We start from the raw sequence: 24,994 nt of genomic DNA on the forward strand, positions 1-24,994 counted from the left end.
GTGTAGCTCATGGGTTTGATTCCTCTTGAACCAGAAACGTGAGCTCTCATGTGGCCCTCAGCTGCACGCACTTCACCCTTACCCTTGACTGCTGCTGCCTGACGGTGTTTTTGATGGCTTGAGATGCCAAATTTCGCTCGGACCCCTGGCCCCTATATGGCTTTGTGTCCCTTCAGAGAGCTGGGTCCTTTCTTTCAGTTTTCCAGGAGTGGGACAGCAGCAGATGAGGCCTCCCCAGGGCTGTCCCCAGGTCCAGCTGGTAGTGGGACCCAGCGGTGAGTAGGGATGCTTGCATTAAAGCCTTGCACTTTGGACTGCTTGGAGCGAATGTGCGAAGGCTGAGTATCCCAGACAAGGTTATCCCACCCATTACTACATAGTCATGTGCACTGACTAATACATAGAAAAAGCTAAGATGTAGAAAAAATGCAAATATCTATGAGTACATAGAAAATTTATAGAAGAAAATCCACAAACTGTCTATATAAGACCCTGTTTTTAATAAAACAACACCAGTCCATCTAGGAAGTCAGGGGTGCAAGGTTAACAAGTGTCAAACGTAACCTGTATGTGGCTTGAGCATGAGGGCTTGTTGGTCTCCAGCCGTATCCTGGACGCTGACCCCACAGGGACTTACAATCTCAAGGTCAGAGTTGGTTCAGGGTCACATGCTTTTGAGGTCTCTGAAGACAACATGGGCTGCATTGCGTCCAGCGGCTCCCATGACGCCTCCTCCTGGAAGACAACCACCGGGGAAGCTAAGTTGCGCTCACAGCCCTCCCAGAGAGCCTGCTGGGCCAGGGCTCACAGAGAAGCTGAGCGCCGCCCGGACCGTGGGCATCAGAAGCCCCCGGATGACTACTAAGACAGATTCCAGGCTGGCCTCTGGGCAGGGGGTCCAGCGCGTGGTCCAAGCAAGTGCGCCTTCAGTCTGGAAGCGGGTGAAACCGACTCAGGGTTCAAGGGGGAAGGGTGGGGCCACAGACCTCTCCCGGACGTGTCCATGAGGAAGGGCAGCCTTGGTGAGGTCAGCTGGGCTTGGCAGAGAGGCTGGGAAGAGTTTTTAAATTGAGAAACACCTTACCAACCCGTACTGGTCTAAACCCTGGAGGGGGGATTCAGGGACACGGGTCTCTTTCAGCCCAAAGTCGGCATTTGGATGCCGCCTCTGAGACCTATTCTCAGACCTCTCGAGGAGGAGGTGTGAGCTACCCCGGAGGAGGAGGGTGCGGCCAGCTGGCAGAGCCCCCCACCCTCGGTTCCTGCGCTCCAAGAAGCCTGAGTATGGGGGATTGTGTAGGCGGTCCCTGCTCGCAGGCCTCTCCCCCTGCATCCTTCTACCGCTGATCCCAGTGGCACAGGGAAGGGGCCCCAGGGCACTCACCCGGGTGGGCGCCGCTTCCACAGAGATACAGGCCCCGGAGGGGACAGCGGTAGCTGGCGTGCAGGGGCGCAGGGCGGGCGAAGTAGAGCTGGTCCAGGGTCATGGCGCAGTGGAAGATATTCTGCGGGAGGCGGGGCCACAGTGGTTAACGTAGGAGTGTTAGGGGCTTTACTGCCTTTTCAATTTTCTCTACACGCCCCCCCACCCCGCCTAGGAAGGTTCTTCTCCTTCCAGCAGTTCTCTTGGAGTCTTATGAAGCAGTAAGGGGAGGGGAAGAGCGAGAACAGGTGCATATCCTTGCTCTGGGGATGGAGTTTTCCAGAAGCAATTTTCAAGAGGAAAGAAAGGTGAGCATCTTGAGAGCAGAAAGGAACTGAAAGGGAAAAGAAGAGGGAGATTTTAAGGGTTTTGCTGAGAACTATAAATCCTCCTCACTGTGTTTGAAAAATGGGGGGGTTTGACTTATTTTGGCAGTTGGCTCACCTTCCCTTGGCCCAGACACCCACTTGAGCCTGGGCCCTGGCGGCGGGGGTGGGGGGGGATTCATGTCCCAGAAGTCACTGTTGATGGCAGGCAAGGGGCAGGGGACTCCAGCTTGGTTCTGCTCCCCTAGCCTGTGTCAGAGCAGCCAGGAAGTGGGGAGCAAGGGCCTGGGACGGGGTAGGGGGAGGTCAGACTTTCGGGATAGGTCTGGACAAGAAGACTGACACGTGCTGGACATCACCACAAGGATGTCCTTCCAGCTAACCCTCTCAGCATGTCCCGAGCTGAGCTCTTGTCCTCCCCTGCCCAGTCTGCTTTCTCGCACCTTCCCCACCTTGGTGCGCGGCATCACCTGCCCTGCCTGGGCCTCCAGGCAGACCCTTCCCCTCACCTCTGCCCTGACCTCTGCATGCCTGCCTGATGCCTCCCCCGTCCCTCTGCTCTGCCCCCTCACCCCCCAGTGCCTAGTCTCCTGTGCTCTATTTCCAGACCAGTGCTGTCCAATAAAAACATAACATGAGCCACATATGCAATTTTTATTTTCTAGGATCCACATTAAGATTTAAAAAGAAACCAGTGAAATGAACGTCAATAATATATTTTATTTAATCTAATAGACCCAAAACATTATCATTTCAACATGTGATCAATATAATAATTATTAATGAGATGTGTTTCATTTTCTTTCATCCTAAGTCTCTGTGAGGTGCTGGGCGGGTTGCCTGTGTAGCCTGGCTCTGTTTGGTCTCACCCCACGGAAGCCACCAAGAGGAACACGAAGCTGGTGGCTGCCTTGTGGACTGACCTCCTAGCTGCTCCCTCTAACCCCAGTGTCAGCGAGGTTTTGCAATCAGAGAGGCAAGTCCAAGGACATATTGTCTTAAGAGGGGAATTCCCTCTGAAGAAAGCCAGATGGGAGCGGTGGCCACGGGTGTCCAGACAGAGGGGGCCACAGTCTTGGTGACCTGCTCAGCGGGCACGGTCTCTCCTGTCTGATCTCCTTACTCCTCCCCAAATCCCCAGGTTGGACCACTTCTCTGTCCCCTTCCACTGCGGCCTCCGTACCATCCTCCCTTCCCAGTTCAGGGTGGGTGTGGAGGGACAAGAGAAAGCTGAGCGGGCATGCCAAGGGGTGGGGGTGTGGGGAGAAGAAGGTGACGAGAGACCTCTCGTCTTTTTTTTTTTTTTTTAAAGATTTTATTTATTTATTTATCAGAGAGAGAGAGCGAGCAAGCACACAAGCAGGCAGAGTGGCAAGGAGAGGCAGAGAGAAGCAGGCTCCCCACTGAGCAAGGAGCCTGATGCAGGACTCCATCCCAGGAGCCTGAGATCATGACCTGAGCCAAAGGCAGAGACTTAACTGACTGAGCCACCCAGGCGGCCCTGAGACCCCCGGTCTTATACTCACCCCTCCAGGAAGCCCGAAGATTCTCTCCAAATCGGGTGGTGTGAGGATGTCCCTGCCTACCACTGAGCTCTTGAAACCAGGGGCGTAGGCCTCGATGCAATCAAACACTGGGCACCAAAGAGCAGAGAAATGAGACAGCGTGAGGAGGAAGAAGAGGAGGCGCTAGGATTCTATAGCTTGGCAAATTTATGAAAATCCATTAAACTACACACTTAAAATGAACTTATTTTACCACATACAAATCATATCTCAATAAACAAAAAATAAAAACAGTCCATGGGCAAATAAATAATCATTACAAAGTCCTATGGGTCTACCCCACTTTCCCACCTGCTCAGCCCAAACCTAACTGCAAAGTTACTCGTCTCCCACGAATGTGCAGAGCTTTCTTCACCTCCTTGGTTTGTTCAAGTTGTTTCTTTGCTTGGAATGCCCACCGGTGCCTGGCCAACTCCTATTCATCCTTTAAAACCCAGCTCAAATGTCCCTTCCTTTGGAAAGTGCTCCTTGTCTGGTGAATAGCTTCCTCCCTTGGTTCACACAGTATGTTGTCTTATAAAATTAGTTCCCCCAAACCCCGTCTGGGTTGTGAGCAACCTAAGGACAGGAACTGTGTCTTTTAGGCTTTCTTGGCCCAGTGCCTGTTCCCGGCAGGCACTCACTGTGTTGACTCAGCTTCTGTTGGGTACTTCTCTCCCGCTGGGAAGGAACTGAACAGGTGTTAACCCTGAACGGGGCAGTCAGGAGGGGAGCGGTCCCAGCTGTCAGGAGACAGGACGGTCTGTCCTCTTTACCTTTGTCTGCATAGGCGCTTCTCTCCTGCTCATCCCACACCTTGCCTCCGGCCAGTGTGTAGGGAGTGTACTGAGTGAAGAGGGAGATGACATGGCAGCCGGGGGGAGCCAGGGTGGGATCCAGCGCGGAAGGGATGCAGAGTTCAATCATAGGCCTGCCGCAGGAGGAAGAGAGACGGTCAGGCGTGAAGAGCGGCAGCCGCTCTGAGGGAAGCGGCTGGGAGTGGTGACAGGGACAAAAGGAAGGAGGGCCTAGGGTGACATGATGGGCTTCTGCGAGGCTGTGGTGGCTGCTTGCCTGTGTGGGGTCCGTACCCCCTGGGACGGTCCAGACCAGCCGGGGCAGCTCCCAGCCCCTGATGAACCCCTACACGACCACTGCTCCCAGGTCTCAGGTCCCTCCTAGCCTCCACCTGTGTGCCTGTCCCCACCAGCCTCCACTCTGATGGTCTCAAACCTCTCCAGGGCCCAGCAGACAGCGCCCTTGAGGGAAGGGGCCAGGCCCAGGGCAGCAGGTGCTTAGGTGGCCAGATTTCAACCCAGGTTAGCCCACCCTGTCTGCCCACCTTTCCCTGAGCAGCCTGAACAAACCAGAGCTGCTGGGGCTGAAGCCCCCCAACAGAACCCCGACCTGTCCCGCCCCTCCTCTGCTTACAATGCTGCGTCTACTTGGAGCACATTTCCCCTCTAATCTCCAAATACGAGCACCTCCGAGGCCATGTAAAATGCCCTTCCTCCCTGCCTCTCTCACTTGCAATGTATCCTATGAACCTGGATGTCCCCTAGGGGTCTCCAAAGCAACTTGTCCAAACCCGAATGCCTAAAGCCTGCTCCTTCCCCTACACAACAGGTTCCCCCTTTTTATAAAGACGAACACCAGCCTCCAGTGACACCTCTTTAGTTCAACGCCACTTCCCATCCAACAGCACATGCTGCCAGCTTCTTCTTCAAATACCCAGTATCTGGCCACTTCTCGTCACTTCCACTGTCCCCACCCTGCTCCAGGCCATCGTCTTCTGTCCTTTGGATTCTGCAACAGTAATCGATTGCAACAGATGCCTTTTTTTTTTTTTTTTTCCCTCCCAGCAGTGGCCAGAGTGGTCTTTCCAAAATGGAAGTCAGGCTTGGCACAAACTTTCCAAGAGTAAAAGCCAGGAGAGGCTGACAAGGGCCCGGCTGCCGCTCTGGGACCCTTCCTTCCTTTCCTTGCTTCCTTCCTTTCTCTTTCTCCAGCCTCTCTGGCTACATTCCTGGGCCTCCAACACAGTAGTCCACTCCTGCCCCAGGGCATTTGCACATGACTTGCCCTCTGTCTGAATGTTTTTCCTCAGATATAATGTATAAGACCTTTGTGCTCATTTATTTTGGGTCTCAGCTCAAATGCCATGCTGTCAGAGATGCCTTTCTTTCCTGACCTCCTTATAAAGACTAACGAACCATCTGCTCCTCTGACCTATTTTTCGCCATACTATCAGTATGTGTTTGATTGTCTTGCCTTCCACCATAGGTCAGTGAACCGAGGGCAGAGGCCATGTGGACTTTGCTTGCTGCTCTGTGCTCAGGTCCCTGGACTAAGCCTGGCAGAGTAGAGGCTTGGAATATTTATGAATGAACAGGGCTCAATCCTCTTTATGTCATGCTATAAATATTTGCGTGCCTGCCCTAAGGTAAGTTTTGTGCCTTCCTGCCCCTGCCTGACCCCCGACTCCCCTACTCCACACTCAATATGGAGTCCCACAGAGAACAAGTTTTCAACAAGCTTTGGCAGACAATTGATAGTATGGAAAGGTACTTGTTCCTATAATGTCCCTGCCTGTTCCCAGGATGGAGATAGAACTGGGGTGGGAAGTAGGAAATGCTTTTAAAAGTTTTGCATGAAGGCAGCTTATCAGTGACAAGAAAATACAGAGCAGGGGGATCGGAGGAGCGTGTGCCCTCTGATGGGCTGCCGTGTCAGAGAGACCCCTTCTCTCCCAGTAAGCATTTTCTCCAATTCTCCCCACATGCCAGTGCTCTTCTCTCTGCCATGCTTTGCCCCTTCTCTTAATCTGTGACACTTGGCCTCCCCGTGTCCTTCTCTTTACTTCTCACCTGCCCTGGCCCATGGATTTATCGCCTGGGATGAACTTCCTATCCGTAGAACTTAAGTATGGATTTAGGTAGATCTAAGACACTGACCGTTAAGACCCACGAAGAAGAGGCAACCTCACTTGGGTCTAGATAATCACCCGCCCTTCCTCAGCCCATGTGTGTAGGAGTGTCACAGGGGACACAGAGCCTAGAGCACACCCACCTGTGGGAAGGCAGGCCATCCACGGCATCTTGGAAGGCCTGGTGGAGGAGGAGTGTGTCTTCACAGTTCAGGTGGATGGAGCACTGGTGATGGGGCCGTGGCTGGCCTCCGGGAGCATTGGGGGCTGCCAGGAAGTCAGGCAGCCTGTCGACAGCCACTGTGGGACCAAAGAGGAGGGTGAGGGCCCAAAGGCCTATGTCCTTGGCCTCCCGGATCTTCCTTCTCTACCCATCACCCTGCTCACCCAAGTGGTGAATTGGGAAAAAAAAAAAAAAAAAAAAAAAAGTATGGGGGTGGAAGGAAAGGGGCTGGTCAGGGGATAGAGATGATGATGTAAGTCAGTTTTTCCCAAACTGGGAGATTTCTCACTCAGATAATGTCAAAAAAAGACAGCTCTGCTATCTGTGTGCCTCTTACCGTTGATCTTGGTAACAGGTGACTTGGTGTCCAGCTGGGAGATCCTCTCCACGAACTCCTTAGGAAGCCATTCCTGGAAGAAGGTTCCATGGAAAGGCCTGGGGATGGCCGAGACCCCCAGGGGGGTGCCGCCTTCCTTCGGTGAGGATGGTCCCTCAACCTCCACTGCCAGAAATTCCTTCCATCGTTCAGAGCTCAGCCAAAACCCCTCCTCTGTGAAGCTCCCCTGCACTGCCCCCCCCGCCCCCCTCCAGCTTATCACTGACCACTTCTTCCTTTGACCTCCTACAGCAAATGCAAATGGCGCACACCAACTCCTACTTTGGACATGGCCAGGCGGCCGAAGGCCACCTTTCTCCTCTGGTCTGTAAGCTCTTGGATGTCTTGGTTATCTCAGAATTATCTTGACAAGATGCTTTTGAACTGATGTTTATTGAATTTTCCTAGTGGAATAACTCAGAAAACCTGATGTCTTGTGCCCTCAGATAGTCCCAAGAATGGTTGGGAGATCCATACTCATAGACATATTATTATATGTTTTGGGGACAGGGAAGGTGCGATCAGTTGCAAAAATTGCCCCCAGTCCTCACCCCTCGCCGTATCCACACACCTTTGTAACATCTTCCCACTGTGATTCTGGGCTTGGGACAAGTAAAAGGCTTAGCCAGTAAAAGGCAAAACAGAATCCTGAAAACCACCTGCATGAGTGAGTTTGCTCACTTTTGGCTTCTGCCAGACCCTGAGAACCTGCCTGGACTTATCATCCTGGAGAGTGAAAGACACGTAGAGCAGAGCTGGTCAACCTGGTTATTCCAGCAGAAATTGTCTTGGGCTAGTGCCAGCCAGCCAACCTGAGCACAGGAGTGAGGCCAGCCAAGACGAGCAGGCCCCACCAGCTGACCCACAGCTGATGGAATTTGCAAGAGCAAGCCCAGATCAGCCGAACTCAGCCAAGTTCAACTGAATTCTCACATTCTGCGTGCCAAGGCAGGACTTCTTACTAAACGTCCAGAAGCTGTGCTGTGGTTTTATGCAGTATTGATAGGCCCAGGCAACCGACACAGAAGGAATCAGAGTTTGTGAGAGCGGTGAGTCAGGGGAGTAGGATAACTCCGGATTAAAAGTCAGACCTGGGTTCTAAATCTGGTTCTGCTAATTGCCAGCTGCATGCCTAGGTCACCTCCTCCTCCTGGACCTTTCTCCCCACATCTGAGGCTTCTTCCGTTTGCTACCTGACTGTTGGGTCAGGGGGAGAAGGACTGGCTTCCCCCAGCGCAGAGAGACCTGGCGCTTGCAATCTCAGCCTCACGTGGTCTGGCGCCCTTGACCAACACCCTGCGCAGACGTCTTGCCTCCAGCCCCCAGGCCTCACCTGCGGCATCAGCTTCAGGAAGGTGGCCTGCGGGGAAGCGTTGGACAGCACCACTCGGCTCCTCACCTCCGAGCCATCCTGCAGCGCGACTCCTTGGGCTCGCCCTTCATTGCTTACCAGCACTTTCACCACTGTCTAGAACCCACCGGAGCGAGGCCCCAGAATCCCCCCAGGAAGGAAGATACAGGTTGGATCTTGGGGGGATTTCCATTGTCCGTGCTCCTCCGGGTGCTCCCAGCTTCCCCACCTGAACCCACCCTGCGGGGCTCTGCGGCAAAGCACGGAAGCCTCAGCCCACCCACGCCAACGCAGAGGCTCAGCTCTAATGGGCGTTAGGGGCTCCGGGGCATTCAAAGGGGGGTGGTCAGAAGAACTGGGACTGATTGACAGCTGCTCAGCCAAGAACAGGCTGCATAAACTCAGCCCCTTGATTCCAAAGCCCCACTTTGTGCATGGGTAAAATGAGCAACCTTCCGAATTTGGGATTTTGTTCTATGCTGGGATCCCTACAGATCATCAGGATAAGGGGTGGGTGGGGATTCACCTTTTCAGTGAAGACGTTTGCTCCGTGTGCTGTGGCTGAGCTCATGATGGCTTCCGAGAGGGCACCCATGCCACCCTGGACATAGCCCCAGGCCCCCTGCACCCCCTCCAGGCCCCCCATCACGTGATGTAGCAGCACATACCTGAGGACAGACCACTGGGGTCAGTGGTTGGAGGTGCAGTTTAACTCCCCAGAGCTCTAGGTGCAAACAGTCCTTTCTTTCTGCCTCTCCGTGCCCCATGCTGCCTTTCTCATCAGCCTTAAGATGGGCTCTTGGCTCCTGTAAGGCCTGTTGCCTCACGCCCTACATCCTCTCCCCAGGCAAACGCGTCTACAGGCAGAGCCATAGCCCCAACCACACAGCTGTGATCCCACACCCGCAGCCCTAACTCCCTCCTGAGCGCCCGCTACCCCAGATATCTCCACCGGAGCGGGTTTTTTTCTTCCACAGGCAGCCGCAACCCATCTCTTTCCCCATTCCCCAACCTGTTTTTCCTTCATTCTCCCCATCCTGTGATGGCAGCTTCTGTTTCCCACAGGAAGCTGGGGGCCAGTCGTGACTTGCATCTGTGCCTCACTCCCTCCATGCAGTCAGGCACCATCAACCTGCCTCCCAGAGAATGTTCTGGTTCCCGCCGCCTAAGGCCTCCTCCCTGGCCCAGGTCTCTCCTCCGTTCCTTCAACTCCCACAGTGATGTCCTCCTGGTTGGACCACCTTCTCTCACTCTTTCCTCCCTGCCGACCTGGAGCCCCATCACAAAACCTAGCCAAGTCCTGTCACTTCTCTCCTGGGATGCCTTCGCCGACTCAGCGTTGCCCTCGGTGGCATGGCCAGTCTCTGGCTCCAGCCTCCTCCCTTCCCATACCTGTCCCTTGCAGTCTGCAGTTCTGCCAAAGCAAACGTCCACATGGTCCCGGCTCAGCCCCCAGCGCGGACTGATCTGGCCACCTTGAAGCCCCTTCCTCCCTCATGTCTGTCCCGAGAGTCTCAGATTAAATATCTCTTCCTCACGGAAGCCTTCTCTGACCCTGGACAGCATAGCTTCCCTGATCCACCCCCTTCCCAACCCTCAAAGAACTCTCGTCACTCACCCTGTGTCTACCCCTCCTATGAGGATCTCAGTGCCCTCCACGCCCTGGCCCTGCACCTGGCACAGGGAAGGGCTCCATCAATATCCACTGGAGGAATATCAATATTCCTCATCAATAACGAGGAAATAGGGACGCCTGGGTGGCTCCGTTGGTTGGACGACAGCCTTCGGCTCAGGGCGTGATCCTGGAGTCCCGGGATCGAGTCCCACATCAGGCTCCCAGCTCCATGGGGAGTCTGCTTCGCTCTCTGACCTTCTCCTTGCTCATGCTCTCTCTCACTGTCTCTCTCTCTCTCAAATAAATAAATAAAATCTTTAAAAAAAATAATGAGGAAATAAATTACTTAAAGACACATTTCACACACTGGGCAGTAGCTTTGCCTCCAGGAGAGCCACAGAAAAGAGGCCAGGAGGCCCCAGTAGAAGATCCAAATTGGCGGGTGGATCATAGAGTTGGCCAAGGTGGGGCCACCATTGCCAACCCACTTTTCCATGGCTCTGGGGAATTTGGACCTGGCTTAGTGTGTGCTGAAAAACCACTTCCAAGGGTGGTTCTTGTCCTTTGAGAGAAAAGCCACGTTGACAGCTTCTAGCTGCATCTTCTGATGTCCTGGAAATGGCCCAACACTTGGCAGCATCCTCTATCCTAACACACGCTTGCGCTCACCCTCCGCTCCTGCTCCTGCGAGGGGCTCCTTAAGTCACACCACAGGCACAGGCTTCACGGGGTCTTGCTGCCCCCTCTTGGCTCCGCTGTCAACACCCCCCCCACAAAAAAGGGAAGGGCAGCACCCCACCCTGATGAAGGTGTCTGGTGTGCGTGTTCTGGAACCCAGGGGAAGGCTCTGTGGGGGACAGAAGGGCAGTGGAACTTTGTGGGAGGAGAAGGGATAGAAAGAGGAGAGAGAGAGAGAAGATGGGGTAGAAGGGAGAGAGAAAATGAAGGAGGAAGTGGGGGTGGGGGGAAGAGCTGTTCATGTTGGGCTCCCACAGTGGGAGAGAGGCTTTTCCCGCTGCAGCAGGGGAGAGAAGTGGCTACGAAGGAAGATTCTGGAGGGCCAGCTGCAAATCAGCTCTGCCACCACCAGCTGTGTGACCTGGGGCAAGACCTGTCCCTTCCCTGAACCACGGCTCCCAGGTGTTGCTTTGAGGGTTCGATGAGCGCTTGGCTTCGTGCCTGGTTCACTGGGGGAGCAACAGCTGTTAGCACCCTTGTTGGGAGAGTCGCTGTGCGCCCGCTGCAGCCCATGGCCCCCGTCCCGCACTCACCCACTCCCCGGAGTGTGGGGACTTGTCATGGCTCCGATCACAGCGTCTGTGGCCAGAGTGGCTTTTAGGGGCTCGGACTCAAACCACTGATCCAGCACCTGGGACAGCAAAATGTCAAGGAGAAGGGCAGAGGGGCCTCAGGGGGAGCGTCTCCCTCCCTGTGAGGTCCAGCCTGAGGCTGGGGAGCCCCTTACCTTTGTAATTGGAGCTGTGAGGACCTGGTAATACTGGGGCAGCTGGGCTCCCAGCACGCGACCTAAAAGAGAAGACCCGTAAAACAGAAATCGAGACAGGCAAGGAGTCCTTCCCATCTACGATATCTATTTCTATTTCTTTATCTGCAAAATGGGAGTGATAGTTCATATCCCCAAGGGCTACTGTAAGGAATAAATGACATATGTACAGTGTGTGCAAGTTCACGGGCATGAATACATTTTAGTGCTTGGAATTCTTTTTGAAAAGTGTTAACTTGTACCTTAGTCCCTTACTTTGAACTCTGTAAGGCCCGCCCCCGGGAGGTTGCCAGCTTGGCGGGTCCACTGCTCAGAAGCTGATTCACACCAGCTCAGGGACTAACTGGACAGTAAGGCCCCCAGGGCACGGATCGTGATCTCTAGCAATTTCAGCCCCAGTGCCTGGCTTAGTGACTGGCACTAGAACTTGCTTAATAAATTTCACCGCATGAAGCTCTTTGGACAGGTCTTCTGAAAGGCAATGTCGACTTTTATATTTCGTGATAGATTCTACTGGCTCGGATCCTTCCCATAGCCACACACTTTTTCCTGCAGCTCCACAGCGCCTCCAACTGCAGCTGGGCTGACCTGCCCTGCTCCTTGACTCTGGGCTCACCCATGTGATTGACTTGGGCCAATGGGATGTTTGCAAACGGGATGCAAACAGATGCTTGAAACTGGCCTGCACCTGCACCCTTGACCTCTATGCTTCTGCCATTGATGACAGATGGTCAGGCCTGGATCAACTGGCTGCTTCCAGGAAAAGGGTGGGAAGCCCCTGGAGTACAGGTAGGGTGGCTGATGTGCCCCAGCCATAAACCCACATGTGAGACCAGCCTAGACCAGACTGCGTCTGAGAAATAGATGTTTATTTTTATGTGCTACTTGAGTTTTGTAGCTGCTACATAGCAATTTTGTATGAACTAACGCATTCAGGGCTTTTCCAGAATGCAGGAGCTAACCTGGCCTTCATATGGTGGAGGAATGGTAGAAAATAGCAGCATGTTTGGTGAAACGTCCCTTCTCATACCTGTGGCGGACATCACTAGTTCATCACAGAATTTCTTCTTGCTGAGCCCAAATCTAGCACCCTTCGTGTATGGGGACATCCCTTCAAACTACCTTGGCCCCTGTCTCTCATTCTAGCCAAGACTGTGGTTACAAGCTCCACACAGGCTTTAAGTCAGCCTCACGCCGTCAAACCCGACAGCATTTCACCTCAGATCTATAGGATGCATCTCTTCATCTCGTCCCGAGGGGGGTCTCTGGCACCATGACTGGACACCCAGGGGAACCCACTTGGCATCCATGGGTGCACTGCCCAGAAGTTAGTGCTCCAGGTGGGAGTTAAGCCCCGTGAAGCAATCTGGGACCAGTGGGGGCGTGAACCTATTGGACTAATGTGTCCCCTTTTCTCTTGGGAATGGTCCTGAGGTGCCCCTCGTGAAGCTATGTGGGTGGTCCCCCTAAGAGCTAGCACCTGTCGTCTGCGATGGTGGCCACAGCAACAGCAGCACCCCCCGTGATGGACTCTTCCTCCTTCCACACCTGCCTTTCCCCTTGGGGTCCCCTTCCAGATGAACTGTGTGCATACCAGGCTCCATCTCGGGCTTTCTACCTTGGGCAGCGAGGCCAGTACCCACTTGGCACAGTGCTCCGGGCAGCCCCTATCCACTGCCGGTAGTGGGCAGTCGCCTAAAGGTTCAAGCTCATGTCCAGTCATCCAGAAAATGGGCTCAGCTCCCCGAAGGTCACTCATTAGACCTGATGCCTGCACCTTGGACTTACCTGCCTGCAGCAGGGGCTTGAGCGTGGAGAGTGCCTGGAGCCTTTGCAGCAGGGAACCCCTGTGGAAGGCCTCCGTGTCCACGGGGGCTGCGTCCAGCAGAGGTTCAATGGCTAATGCCAAGCGATTCATGAACGCCTCATATTTGGGAAAGGCCTGGAACAGAGAGCTCTGAGTCAAGGCCCCATCGCTTAGCATCCCACAGGGACACTGCCCCCATGCTCCGGCCTCCATCTCACCCCCACGTGGCCTGTGGCTCCTAGCCCAGCCTCCGTGGCTCCTCAGGCCTCATGCCCAGCGTTGGCTCAGTTGGGCCGTGGTAAATTACTCCCAGTTCCAGGCCTGCGAGCTGATGTAAGCACTGGGGGAGGCCAGAGAGATCCCGAGCACATGAGCCACCAGGGTGCTGGGAGGGACAAGGGGTTGCGCTGGCTGAGACCAGCTGTCAGCCACAGAAAACTGGCAAGGGTCCTAGCCTGTGGGCTCCATGATAAACCAGAAAACCGCTGCAAGATTTCTTCTCTCTGTCCTGCCTTTCCGTATATTGCTGGTGAGAGTAAGATCTCTCCCCCTGTATAGAAGCATGATGACTGTTCCTTCCTGGTCTGCAAATCTCCTCTGTCCTCTTGACATATGCAGAAATAGAAGCCTACACCCCTTCACCCCACAAACCCCAATAACAGAATCCATTTCTTTTCTCCTCCTTCCTTCCTTCCTTCTTTGTTCCTTCTTTTTCTCCTTCCCTCCCTCCCTTCTTTCTTCCTCTCTCCTTTCTTCCTTCCTCCTTCCTTCTTTCCTTCCTTCAGAATCCATTTCAATAGTGTGGTTAGGACACACCCCGTTCCTTCATTGGGTGGGCGTCAGGAGCAGGGATGGATGCCTGTGCCCTGGGAGCCCTAACGTGATCCTCAGACCCCAGCTTTCAATTTTTCATTCCTCTACACTCATGAATACATCCATGGAATTTTAATTAGGTTGCAGAAAGAAAAGCTCTGCACTGAAGTACGTTTGAGAAGTGTTGGTACAAATGATCTTAAATAGCCTTCTCTACAGCACGCCTTCAATGAGACAATGCGAGAAGACAAAGCCAGAAATATTTCCTTACTTTCCACAATGGGAGGTGGCCCCTGCCTCCTCCTCCTGTGGCCACTAGCATGCCAGGCCACAGCCACGGTCCTCTAGGCCCAGCGACATAGCCTCGTCCTGTGCTCCTCTCTAGGGCACCTGAGATGGTCAGGGTTTAGAGGAGGAGCTGGAGGCTCTGGTCCCTGACCCACTACACAGAAAAGAAGTACTTTAAGAAAACAGGCCCCCGGGCACCTGGGTGGCTCAGTGGGTTAAGCCGCTGCCTTCGGCTCAGGTCATGATCTCAGGGTCCTGGGATCGAGTCCTGCATCGGGCTCTCTGCTCAGCAGGGAGCCTGCTTCCTCCTCTCTCTCTCTCTGCCTGCCTCTCTGCCTACTTGTGATCTCTCTCTGTCAACTAAATAAATAAAATCTTTAAAAAAAAAAAAAAGAAAGAAAACAGGCCCCCCAGGTGATTTGGATCATCACAGGCTTAGGAGAGATACTGAGTATCAGTGGTTCTCTTGGTTTTACCCAATACCAGAGTACAAAAAGCAACACAGGTGGATTGTGTTAATCTAGGTCTTCTTCTGGAAAAGTCCTCAGTGAGACAGGAGTTCATGCTATGCCGTCAGGTCATACCTAGGCTTGGTACTAATATCTGTTCCTTCAAAGAATCCAAATGCAAAACCAGGCACACCATAACATTATTCCATGGTTCGCATACGTGAAGCTACCCAACAAGTTCCTTATGATGCACTCCCAGGAAGAAAGTGTGCATTCTCCTTCAGACGTATGTCTGCCTTCCAGCAGACCTGCATGCCATCCTGGACAATTTCTTGCCTTGGGCTGCCAGGGGAGTGATGCCAAATCCAATGAATATTTATTATAACTCTCTTGTCCTAAATACCTGATCCAGTTCATTCCATCCTTAATTGTCTCTGATCCTCCCTTCATCCTTCTTTTTGGCTTTCATGGGCTTTAACACCGATAAGCACCTGCAGTTCTTTCCAAAGGCAAGCGAGATGGAAAGCACATGCAGTATAAGTACATACCAGCGGATTCCCTTTTGAAATTCAGCTGGCAGAGACCACCTGAACAGTGGCCTCATACTGAACACACACAGGTTTGAGGTTGTCCAGTGTCCACTGTTTTTTTTTTCCTTTTTAAAGATTTTATTTATTTGATAGAAAGTGAGCATGAGTGGATGGGGAGGGGTAGAGGGAGAAGCAGGCTCCCTGCTTAGGACCCTGGGATCATGACCTGAGATGAAGGAAGATGGTTAACCCACTGAGCCACCCAGTGTCCCCAGTGCCCACTGGTTGTAATCAGTGTTCTCTATCCTCTCCTCTTTGAAAAATCTGAGATCAGAGGCTGCCAAAGACTGGAGCCCTCTGAGGGCAGGAGAGATGGCCTGTCCAAGCCCTCATGGTCTTTGGACAACATGCTCTAGGATGACTCCAACCAGGCCCAATTCCTTTCAAGATCCACCTACAGGCTGGCAAGGGAGGAGGAGATCCATCGCTGGTCCTTTCCCTACCTGGGCATCTTTTCGTGAGAACTGGGCAATCTGCTTCTGGTTTTCCGCCATGTCCATGCCCAAAAGAAGGGACCTGGGCACCTTGCTCCCCAAGCCCTCTTCCAGCATTGGGGTGAAGGAGTAGGGGTCTCGAAGATGAACCTTCAGCCCGTGTTTCTGTAGAACACACACAGCATAGCAACAGTTGAAGGGGGTCTCTGTCCTCTGTCCTTGACCCTTCTCTGATTGTTTGCAGCCATTTGGGTACCTGAGTACAGTTCCCCAAGGCAGGTGTTGCTGCTTCTTATTTTTTAATGCAAGTATACAAAAGCGCTCTCGCCCAGGCATCCTTTGGCAGGCCACATCATACCCCACCACACCACACCATACCACACCACACCGAACCCCGCCATGCCACATCATAGCACACCATGCTACATGCTACCCTGTGCCAGTGACTGTTCTGGGGTTTACAACGATCACCTCACAATGACTGGAAGTTAATGGTCCTCATTGCACAAATACAACAACAGAGGCTCAGAGCAGAGGAGGAAGTTGGCCAAGGTCACCTTGGGAGGTGGGTCTAGATTTCAAAACCACATCTCTGTGACTCCAAAGCTTTGTCTCTCAGCACTGGTCTATAACTACCCCCACTTCAGAAATAAATAATTAAAATGTAGAAAGACACAAGAAAGTAATGGTTATGTGAAAATCCATACTTATAAGGTAGATAAATTATTCACATCCAAAAATTTTATTTACTTTGCAGACTCATTTACTCCAGGGTCACGTTAAAGGGAAGTTCCCTCGAAGTATTTAAAATATGATTTGATTTACAAATATTTGACTGGCAAACAGAACTTTCCAAGAGCACAGCTACTTTTTTGATGGAGTATAGATAATACAAAAGGGACCTGTGCTATCCCCACAAATAAGACTTACTCTTCCCAAGAGAGACACCTGTTTTCTGAAACCATTCTATTGAGGGATGATCAGCATACTGAAAGCTGTACATCTTTAACGTGTTTAACCTGGTGAGTCTGGCACCTAGAGACTTCTTTCCCGGACACGTGGCCAGCTCCCTCTCCCAGGGACTGCTATCACCCGAGAGGCAAGACCTCCCTTCCACACCCCTCACTTCCGGTCCCTTCAGCCTGTTTTGTCTCTGAAACACTCACTGCCACCTAGCTAACTGCATACTTAGTTCCCCCATGTCTCCCCCACCCCACCCCGCCCCCCATAGACTGTAAGCTCTGTGGGCTCAGGGGCATAGTCCCTTTGCTCAGGGCTCTATCCCCAGCCCCTGAGGTACTGCAATTAACATGTATTCTGTTGATTGAATAAATGAATGCCATGTTTCAGACAGGGGACCTGTCCAGAAGCAGAAACAAGAGCTGTGAGGAGAAATTCTAGAAAATACAAAGAAACCAAAAGCCCTCTACAACAATTACAACTGACGTTTACCCAAGCCGGAGATATTCCAGATGGCGGGATCGCCACAGATGGAGCACACTGTGGAGGTGAATCCAAACGTTGGTAGGGGTTTGGGCTGGGAGACCTGCAGGGTCCTTCCTCACTCCACTTTGGGGAAATGTCTCTGATCTAAGCTGGAGGAAGTTCCAGCTTGGTTTCGCTCTCTCGACTCAGTAAACTCTTTCTCACCCAGGAAGCATCCTTAGTGTCTCCGTTTCCTTCCTCTTCATCCCATCCATCACCACGTCTCACTGGCCCAGTCTCTGCGGAAGTTGCGTGCTTCTCTCCGTCTCCACCGCCCCTCAGCCCAAGCCACCATCCTGTAGATCCCTGCAGCTGCTGCCTCGCCCCGTCTCCTTGAGACCACAGCTGCTTCCACCACATTCCACAGCATCCAACAGGTGACCTTTCGTGACGGTACAAATCCCATCTCTCTTTTTCCTCTGTCCATGGCACTCAGGATAAATTGCAGTCCCTCCCTCACAGCTACAAGGCCCTATCTCAGCTGGTCCCGGCCCCTCTCTCACACCATCTGCCGCCCCGTCCCTTGTCTGCTTTCTTCCACCATGGGCCTGTCCATCTCTACCTCCCTCTGACTGGAACACCCTCTGCCCAGGTGACCACAAGGCCGGTAACTCCTTAGCGTTTGCATGTCAGCTTAAATGTCACCTCCTCAGGAAATCTGTCTTGGTCAGGCAACCCAGGCTGGACCTCTGGTCCCTCACTATGATATTGTCTTGTTTTCCTTTCTTCAGGTACTACTTGCTCTACCTGAAGTCCTCTTACTAAGGGCAGAAGCCTTGCTCCCTCCCTCACCATGGTATCCCCAAGGGCTTCTCCCAGCGAGGGACCCAAGGCAGGGCCTCAGAAGCATTTACTGAATGAACGAATCAATAGCCCACCCCAAATAAGGGACCCAAGATTGGCTTCCAGTATAACTAATTGAATAGGAGTAATTTTTTCATCTGATTCCAGGACTTTCTCATAAAGTGGACCTTTGTCATTATTTTTTTTTAAAGATTTTATTTATCTATTTGACAGAGAGAGATCACAAGTAGGCAGAGAGAGAGGAAGGGAAGCAGGCTCCCTGCTGAGCAGAGAGCCCTATGTGGGGCTCAATCCCAGGGTCCTGGGATCATGACCTGAGCCAGAGGCAAAGACTTTAACCCACTGAGCCACCCAGGCACCTCAGCCTTTGTCATTCTTGATGGTTTTAGCTATGTGATGTCAGAATAAGAAGAGAGATGTTAAATCCCCATTAGATTTGCTTAGATCATGTAGTTTTCCTCTTATAACAACAGAACCCTTCTTCTGATTCCCCCAGGAGCGTTCTCAGCTGGGTGGAAATTGCTAGGAAGGGGCAAGGTATATAAGAGGGACCAGAGAGATCCCAAGGCTGTGGTCCCCAGCCCCACCACAGTCCTGCAGAATCAGCTGTCGGGTCAGGGTCCCTGCAGTTTCCCAGGTTGTTCTGATAGACCTGAAAGGTGGACAGCCCTGACTTAGGTTTCTGGGAGTAAAGCAGGAGCACAGCGATCTGGCTGAGACCCAGAAGATTCTTAGTGAAGGGAAGGGAGGACAAGGGGTTGCCACTTGAATGAGGTCCAGGCTGGCCCAGGGAGAGCTGGACAAGGTGGCTGCTTGCTGACATTCGAGGGAAGACCCCACCAGGGCGGAACTCCCCCTCCCAGCCTGGAGTCCGCTACTTAATGTGGGGCCATTTTTCAAGCAAACCCATTATCTAGTGGACAGAACCAGGAGGTGATCGAATCTGATGCTCTCGGTGACAGCAATGGAACCGAGACCCAGAAGAAAGGCCCCATGGAGGCCCCATGTGGGTGGGGGAAACCATCCTCTGGCTCAAGGAGGCAAGAGAGGCAGTGGCACCAAAGCCAAGACTCACACTTCAGGTGAGGACTTGATCTAACTGGGAAGAGGCCCCAGGGATGCTGTCTTGTCTTTCTGGAACCTCAGGTTCTCAAATGCGACACGGGAGTCATAATGCTAGCTGACAATTTTCGGGTACAGAACATGCCCCAGACAAACCTATTAACCGCCGCAATAGCCTTACCATCCTCATCTTGCTGACGAGGAAGACGAGGCACCATGTGGCAGCTAATAAAACCATCAGGGAGGGATTCGAGTCGGCCCGTTAGGTCTCAGAGTCTGTGAGCTCAGGCCGGGCTGCGCAGGACGCTCTCGTCTGTGACCTTGTCCCCTGCAAACTGCAATGTACTGGAAGGCGTGGGGCTGAGCAGGATGGCTCTAAGATGCCTGTGCCGGCACGTGGGAGCCCAAGATCAGGCAGCGGGAGGCAGCCGGGCCTGGTTCAAGCTCTCTGTCGTTTCCTAGCATGTGAACCTAACATCCCAGAACCTTAGTTCCCTTGTCATAGAATGGGACACTAACATTCCTGCCTCGTAGGTGAAGACCAGTAGCTAAAGCCTTAGAGCTCGTAGCCTGAGTTGTGACACAAGACGCAAGCTGTCTTCAGCTGTGGTCTGACATGGGCTGAAATAACTGTTCTTTACTGCTATTTGGAAGCAGAACGTTCCCAGAGTTTAGCTGCCCTCCTAGAAATGCTGTCCAGCCTGTCAGTGTCCTATTAGAGAAGGTGCTCCATACTCCACATGGAGTTAGTTCTGTGTACCATGAAGCAGGACTGTTTTCTCCCTTGATTTGAGCACCATGCTCCTATTAATGCAGCCCAAGACAGCAGGTCAAAGCATATATTCAATTCAGTGTGTGTGGGGGGGTTCCTAGTTAAAGAAACCCTATGAAAGAAGCCATTTTCAAAGGAGTAACTTTTTTTTTTTTTAAGATTTTGTTTATGTATTTGAGGGAGAGAGACAGTGAGCAAGAGAGAGAGAGAGAGAACACATGAGCAGGGGCAGAGGAAGAGGAAGAAGCAGACTCCCCACTGAGCAGGGAGCCCGACATGGGGCTCGATCCCAGGACCCTGGGATCATGACCTAAGCTGAAGGCAGACGCTTAACTGACTGAGCCACCCAGGCGCCCCTCAAGCGAGTAACTTATTTTTATAAAGAGAATATGCAAGTGAAAATTTCTATTCTGTGATCCTGAGTTTTCGTTAAGTTAGATTTTTCAAAAAGGAGGGTGTACCCACAGTCCCCACCCGCAGCCGTGTCTGCCACTGTGTGTAACTGGTGTGTTTGCAAGCTGTCTTCAGCTGTGGTCTGACATGGGCTGAAGACCGAGACCCTTTCCCGGGCCTTGGCTGGACTTCATCTTGTCCTGCCTGGCGAGCGGCTCGCTCACACGCTCTCTCTCAATTTCTCTCCCAGTAGGCAATGGTGGCTGAATGTCTTATTAACTTCAAACTTTCAGTTTAGAGCAAAGCTGGTGCTCACATGCTCACAGCTTCTCACACGGATGACACATAGGACCCTTTTTCCCGAGTGGAGGTGACAGAGACATCCAGCGGGGAGAGGCTAAGAGGGCCCCAGGGATGTGGTCGCCCAGCTTCCAAAAGAGGCAGCAGGGGTGACAGGAATCTGAAAGGACAGGGCCGAGCTGGGCCAGCCTGTGGACTGAGGTTAAGCTGACTAGAAGTCAGCAAGGGGCACTGAGCATTCTCGGGACTCCCTCAGAGCAGCCCGGGAGTCAGAGAAGGTGAAAGTCCCTGGGGGCCAGCTTTGGGCTCAAGCTGCCCACAGTGGTAACAGGACATAAAGTTTAATGAGGGCAGAAATCGGGCTTTTGTCGGAGGCCCAAGGGTTCAGGCAGGTCATCAGCGAGGGCCAGGTGAGACGCCAGGCAGTGATGGGGCCCAGCAGAGCTGGAACCCCAGTCCCATGCAAGACACAAAGCCTCGTTCTTCAAAAGACATCCATTTTTTTCTGTGAAATTTCCCATTTGTAAGACCCTGGGTAGGCTAGACAAAGCCCATCTGTGGGCCTGCACTGAGGAGGGCATGTGGGGCAGACAAACCCTCTGATGGAAGACACACCCCAGGTACAGGGAACCATGTGGGCACAAAATAGGGAGGCTTCACCCAGGTTGGGAAGCTGGAGCTGCCCCCCCCCATCTTTGGGCCCTGGGGGGCTGTACCTTCAGCTCCAGGTCAGCGTAAATCTGCGGCCTCAGCAGGCTGAGGAGGTAGGACGCTCGAGAGAACTTAAACCCTGAAACAGAATCCAGTGAAGACAGTCACCAGCGGTCACCAGCAGTTCCCTCTGCCACCCCCACATCACCTCTCAGGGCTCACCTGGGATGATCTCCTCTGTGACAGCTGCGCCCCCGATCACAGGGCGTCTCTCGAAGACCGCTGTGTCCACCCCCAGTCTCTGCAGGTACGCCGCCTGAAGGGCACACAGGGCCCTCCTTTCATCCCGGGGACCAACTTGCTGGCTCAGGCGTCCCGCTATAGGGCTGGCCTGCTGGCCCTAGGCTCATGCTGTTCCTGCCTCTGGGAATGCCATTCCCTTGCTTCCTCCATGAATTCCCACTTGCCCAGATGTCTTGTGAGACATGACGTGACTATTCCTGCCCCTCTGTGTCCCAGCGGTGACCTTTCCTCCTACGTGGCCTGGTTCTGTGAAGTCCTACTGCACCATGCCCGGCCCTGCCCGGGCTGCCAAGCTCCCCCAGGCCGGGGCAAGCCTCATGCCTCCTCACAAGCACGGAAAGGCAGGAGCACCCGCGTGGCTCAGTTGGTTAAGCATCTGCCTTTAGTCATGACCACAGGGTCCTGGGATCCAGGCCCACACTGGGCGCCTGCTTCTCCCTCTCCCTCTGCCTGCTGCTCCCCCTGCTGGTGCTCATTCTCTCTGTCAAATAAACAAAATCTTTAAAAAGTAAATTAATAAAAGTTCACTGCCAGACACTGTTTAATCCAGCTCACAACCCTAGAGGTGGGCACTATGGTTCTCCCCATCTCACAGATAAAGAAATGGAGGCCCAAGGAGGTTAACAGCTTGCCTCAGGCTCATGGAGCTCCTGAGGAGAGGTGTTGGGAATTGAACTCAGAGGGTCTGGACCAAGGACCTATACTCCTGACCCATCCCAGTGAGGGAGAAAGCAGAGCCGCCCTGGTACTGGGACACAGCCTGGCCCTCAAAGGTAGGCCGTGTTGTTCTCATATTAGCCACGAACAGCCTCCCAGAATGATGGCACCTCGGACAAGCAGGTTCTGAGACCACTGAAGATCAGGCAGAGCAAGACCACTTCATGATTCTGTCTGAGTACAAACAAGGGCTCTTAGTCACCCACAAATACCTTACACCTCTTTCAGCCAGAATAAGTGGCTGCTTCTTCCTTACCAGGCACCCTCTCCTCCTATTGGCCCCCCTCCCTGATAGGTAAGACTCATCGAGATGCCCAGTTATGGGGGTGCTTCCACTTTCCACAATCTAGAGCAGACCCTGCATCCTCACACTGTCCCCCCAGTCATCCAACCAGAGGTCAAATCCTAGAACAGGTTCATCCAATCCCCTCCTTCCTGAGCTGCCTCACAGCCCCCCTACCTCCAAGCCCCCATAGCCAGTCACCCCCTGACTCCATGTACTGCAGGGCTGTGCTCGGGGGGCCCTGGGTCTTGGGCTGGGGGCACAGACACCAGCCTCCCCTGGACTGAGTCCCTATCTGGGAGACCTTGGATGGCAGGTTCTTGAAGCATGTCCTCTGATCGCTTCACAGCAACTCTGAGAGTGGGTGTTTTTTTTTTCCCATCCTACCGTGGCTCAGAGAGCCTGAACGACTTGCCTTGACCTTCACAGATAGAAAGTGGCAGAGCTGGAGGACGAACCTGTGTTTCTATTAGCATAGAATCCATGTTTTAAATTACTGATCGGTTGACTTACATAATGCTCCCTGTAAAACGTTCACGTAAAACTAGTATGTCAGGGGAAGTGTTCAGATTGATCACTGGTCTCGTAGCCCATCCTCCTCAACATGCTGAGTTCCCCTGTATCGATATCCTGGAGCAGCCGTTGCTTCAGGGAGATGCTCCAAGTTTGTCTTGTGAACATCCTCTGGCACACACAGCGGCCTTGGAGGGGTGCCGGGACCAGAGTTTGAGAAGCACAGCCTTAGGCTACCCTGGCCTGGCTCAGCTTTGGTTGGAGGAGCCATTGGTGTTGGGAGCAGGGCCCTGCCTCCTCTGCTAGGCTGGCTTCCTTGCTTTCTCCAGGATGCACTTGGGGCCATGTAGCTGCTGGGCATTTCAACCTTGACCCAGCTGGGGAGCACGGGGGCTGCCCATAATCTGTAGTCAGAGGGCCCCACGTGGCCCCAGCATCCGAGGCTCTAACCTGTCTCCCTGGTTCTGCCAGTTACATACTTTCCCCACCCTGTCATCATCTTGTTTCTGAAAGCCCCCTGACTCTCCCAAAGTCATGGGGGAAATGCACATACATTAAGGAAAGGAAAGGGAGCCCCTGCTAGCCTCCTTAACTACTGTGGTACCCATTCGAAAGCCACTTGTGGGCGCCAGGGAGAGGAGACAAGCTGGCCTGCCTCCTCTCCCCAGCCGGCACCCTGCAGGCTTTCTCTGTGCCAGCTTCCTTGCCTCTGGCTAACAGCCACGTGTGCAGGGGTTAGGGAAGCGGGGCGCGGGGGGTAGGTACTCACAGCCACCAGCCCGTTGTGTCCTGCAATGAGACAAGGGGGAGGAGAAAAGCAACAGTGGTCAGTGGGCAGATAGACACACTCCTTGGGGAATATGGTCACCCACCCCTGTCCCCATGCTTGTGACAATTCTGGGGAGGTAGCAGGGATTTGTACCTCCTGTACCTGGATGTGTTAACAGCATCTTGTTTGATGCCCTAAGTCACCTGGTCTGTGGGGAAGTCAGAAAACCCTGGCTCTTGCCCTAGCTTGAAAATAAGTCCTGTCACCCTGGCCTAGCCAGTGGCTCTAGGCTGAAGTGAGGGACAGGAGAAATCCACAGTCATCAGACAAAAGCTATCTCACGAAGCCTCAAGTTGCTGAACTTCTGTCACTTGGGAACAAGCAGGTGATGGGTGGAGAGTGTGTCACAGTTTCCTTGGCTGCTACGCTGGGGCTGAACCCCCTTGCTGGGGCAGATTCCCCGTCTAGGGGCCATGCTGGGCGTGCGAACGGCTGCCACCAAACACAACTGCTTCTGCCCAAGTGTGCTCCGCTCTAGTGCCCCAGAGGGCTTCAGGCACATGGCTTTGTCTTTGTCAGTCACCAATGTTCCCCGAATAAGAACAGTTCAAAGGAAGTCATTAAACACATACGGCTTCAGCATGTGCTAAAGGGGTGTTGGCTGACTAGGTGAATTTATCTGTCTTCTATGTGTTTCTTTTCCAAAATCTTAGGAGGACCGCCCCTGGGTTGGGACCCCTGAACTTGACTTGAGGGCTCAGGTTGCACACTAGTGCCTCTCCTGCTCTGAGAAGCTTCAGGACTTCCGAGAACTTGTGGGAATGAGGATTCAAAACCCTTCCCCAGAGTCTGCTGGGCAGGGACCGGGGATGGATTTCTCACAAGCCCGAGGGGTCATTCTGATGCAGGTGGTCTAGCACGGCCAGGGGCTGGGAGTGTCTCCTTTTGCCTCACGCTCAGGGTAAATGTAGCTGCTTATGGGAAAGCCCTTGCGGGGCGGACAGCAGGCCTGGGTTGTTTTCAGGTAATGGGGACGGGTCTCATCTGCAACACGCGGCACGTGTTTCTCCTTGGTGACAGAAGGTCACTCTGAGTCTTCAAAGATGTCAGCAGAAGACTATGTTCTCGGAGCACCAGCCTGAACCCGGCGCTCACTCAAATCAAACTTTCAGCCATTAATTTGACAAACATCCATAAATAGGAGGCAGCGATGACCCACATGATGGATTTCTTCACGGCTGAGCTGACTTTGTTTTACATTTTCCACACGGAG

The 24,994-nt window shown here is 53.2% G+C and overlaps 2 protein-coding genes across 2 annotated transcripts in view; both read right to left on the bottom strand.

Moving 5' to 3' along the window:
* Nucleotides 1-477: 477 nt before the first annotated feature.
* Nucleotides 478-24,994, bottom strand: part of PYROXD2 (pyridine nucleotide-disulphide oxidoreductase domain 2) — a 28,746-nt gene continuing 4,229 nt past the window's right edge. Inside the window, exons 2-16 of the mRNA XM_044240285.1 lie at nucleotides 23,722-23,741; nucleotides 21,359-21,452; nucleotides 21,202-21,275; nucleotides 15,679-15,834; nucleotides 13,077-13,230; nucleotides 11,250-11,311; nucleotides 11,056-11,153; nucleotides 8,696-8,837; nucleotides 8,152-8,286; nucleotides 6,780-6,852; nucleotides 6,363-6,519; nucleotides 4,070-4,224; nucleotides 3,276-3,382; nucleotides 1,385-1,505; nucleotides 478-735 (exon numbers count right to left, since the gene is read on the bottom strand). Coding sequence (XP_044096220.1) covers nucleotides 665-735; nucleotides 1,385-1,505; nucleotides 3,276-3,382; nucleotides 4,070-4,224; nucleotides 6,363-6,519; nucleotides 6,780-6,852; nucleotides 8,152-8,286; nucleotides 8,696-8,837; nucleotides 11,056-11,153; nucleotides 11,250-11,311; nucleotides 13,077-13,230; nucleotides 15,679-15,834; nucleotides 21,202-21,275; nucleotides 21,359-21,452; nucleotides 23,722-23,741 — 1,619 coding nt within the window. The 3' untranslated portion in view covers nucleotides 478-664. The remainder of the gene's footprint in view (nucleotides 736-1,384; nucleotides 1,506-3,275; nucleotides 3,383-4,069; nucleotides 4,225-6,362; nucleotides 6,520-6,779; nucleotides 6,853-8,151; nucleotides 8,287-8,695; nucleotides 8,838-11,055; nucleotides 11,154-11,249; nucleotides 11,312-13,076; nucleotides 13,231-15,678; nucleotides 15,835-21,201; nucleotides 21,276-21,358; nucleotides 21,453-23,721; nucleotides 23,742-24,994) is intronic.
* HPS1 (HPS1 biogenesis of lysosomal organelles complex 3 subunit 1) overlaps nucleotides 21,385-24,994 on the bottom strand; it is a 33,347-nt gene continuing 29,737 nt past the window's right edge. Inside the window, exons 20-21 of the mRNA XM_044240282.1 lie at nucleotides 23,722-23,741; nucleotides 21,385-21,452 (exon numbers count right to left, since the gene is read on the bottom strand). The gene's annotated coding sequence lies outside the window, so the exon portion shown is untranslated. The remainder of the gene's footprint in view (nucleotides 21,453-23,721; nucleotides 23,742-24,994) is intronic.

This window comes from Neovison vison, chromosome 2 (assembly GCF_020171115.1).
Source record: "Neovison vison isolate M4711 chromosome 2, ASM_NN_V1, whole genome shotgun sequence".
NCBI classification, from domain to species: domain Eukaryota; kingdom Metazoa; phylum Chordata; class Mammalia; order Carnivora; family Mustelidae; genus Neogale; species Neogale vison.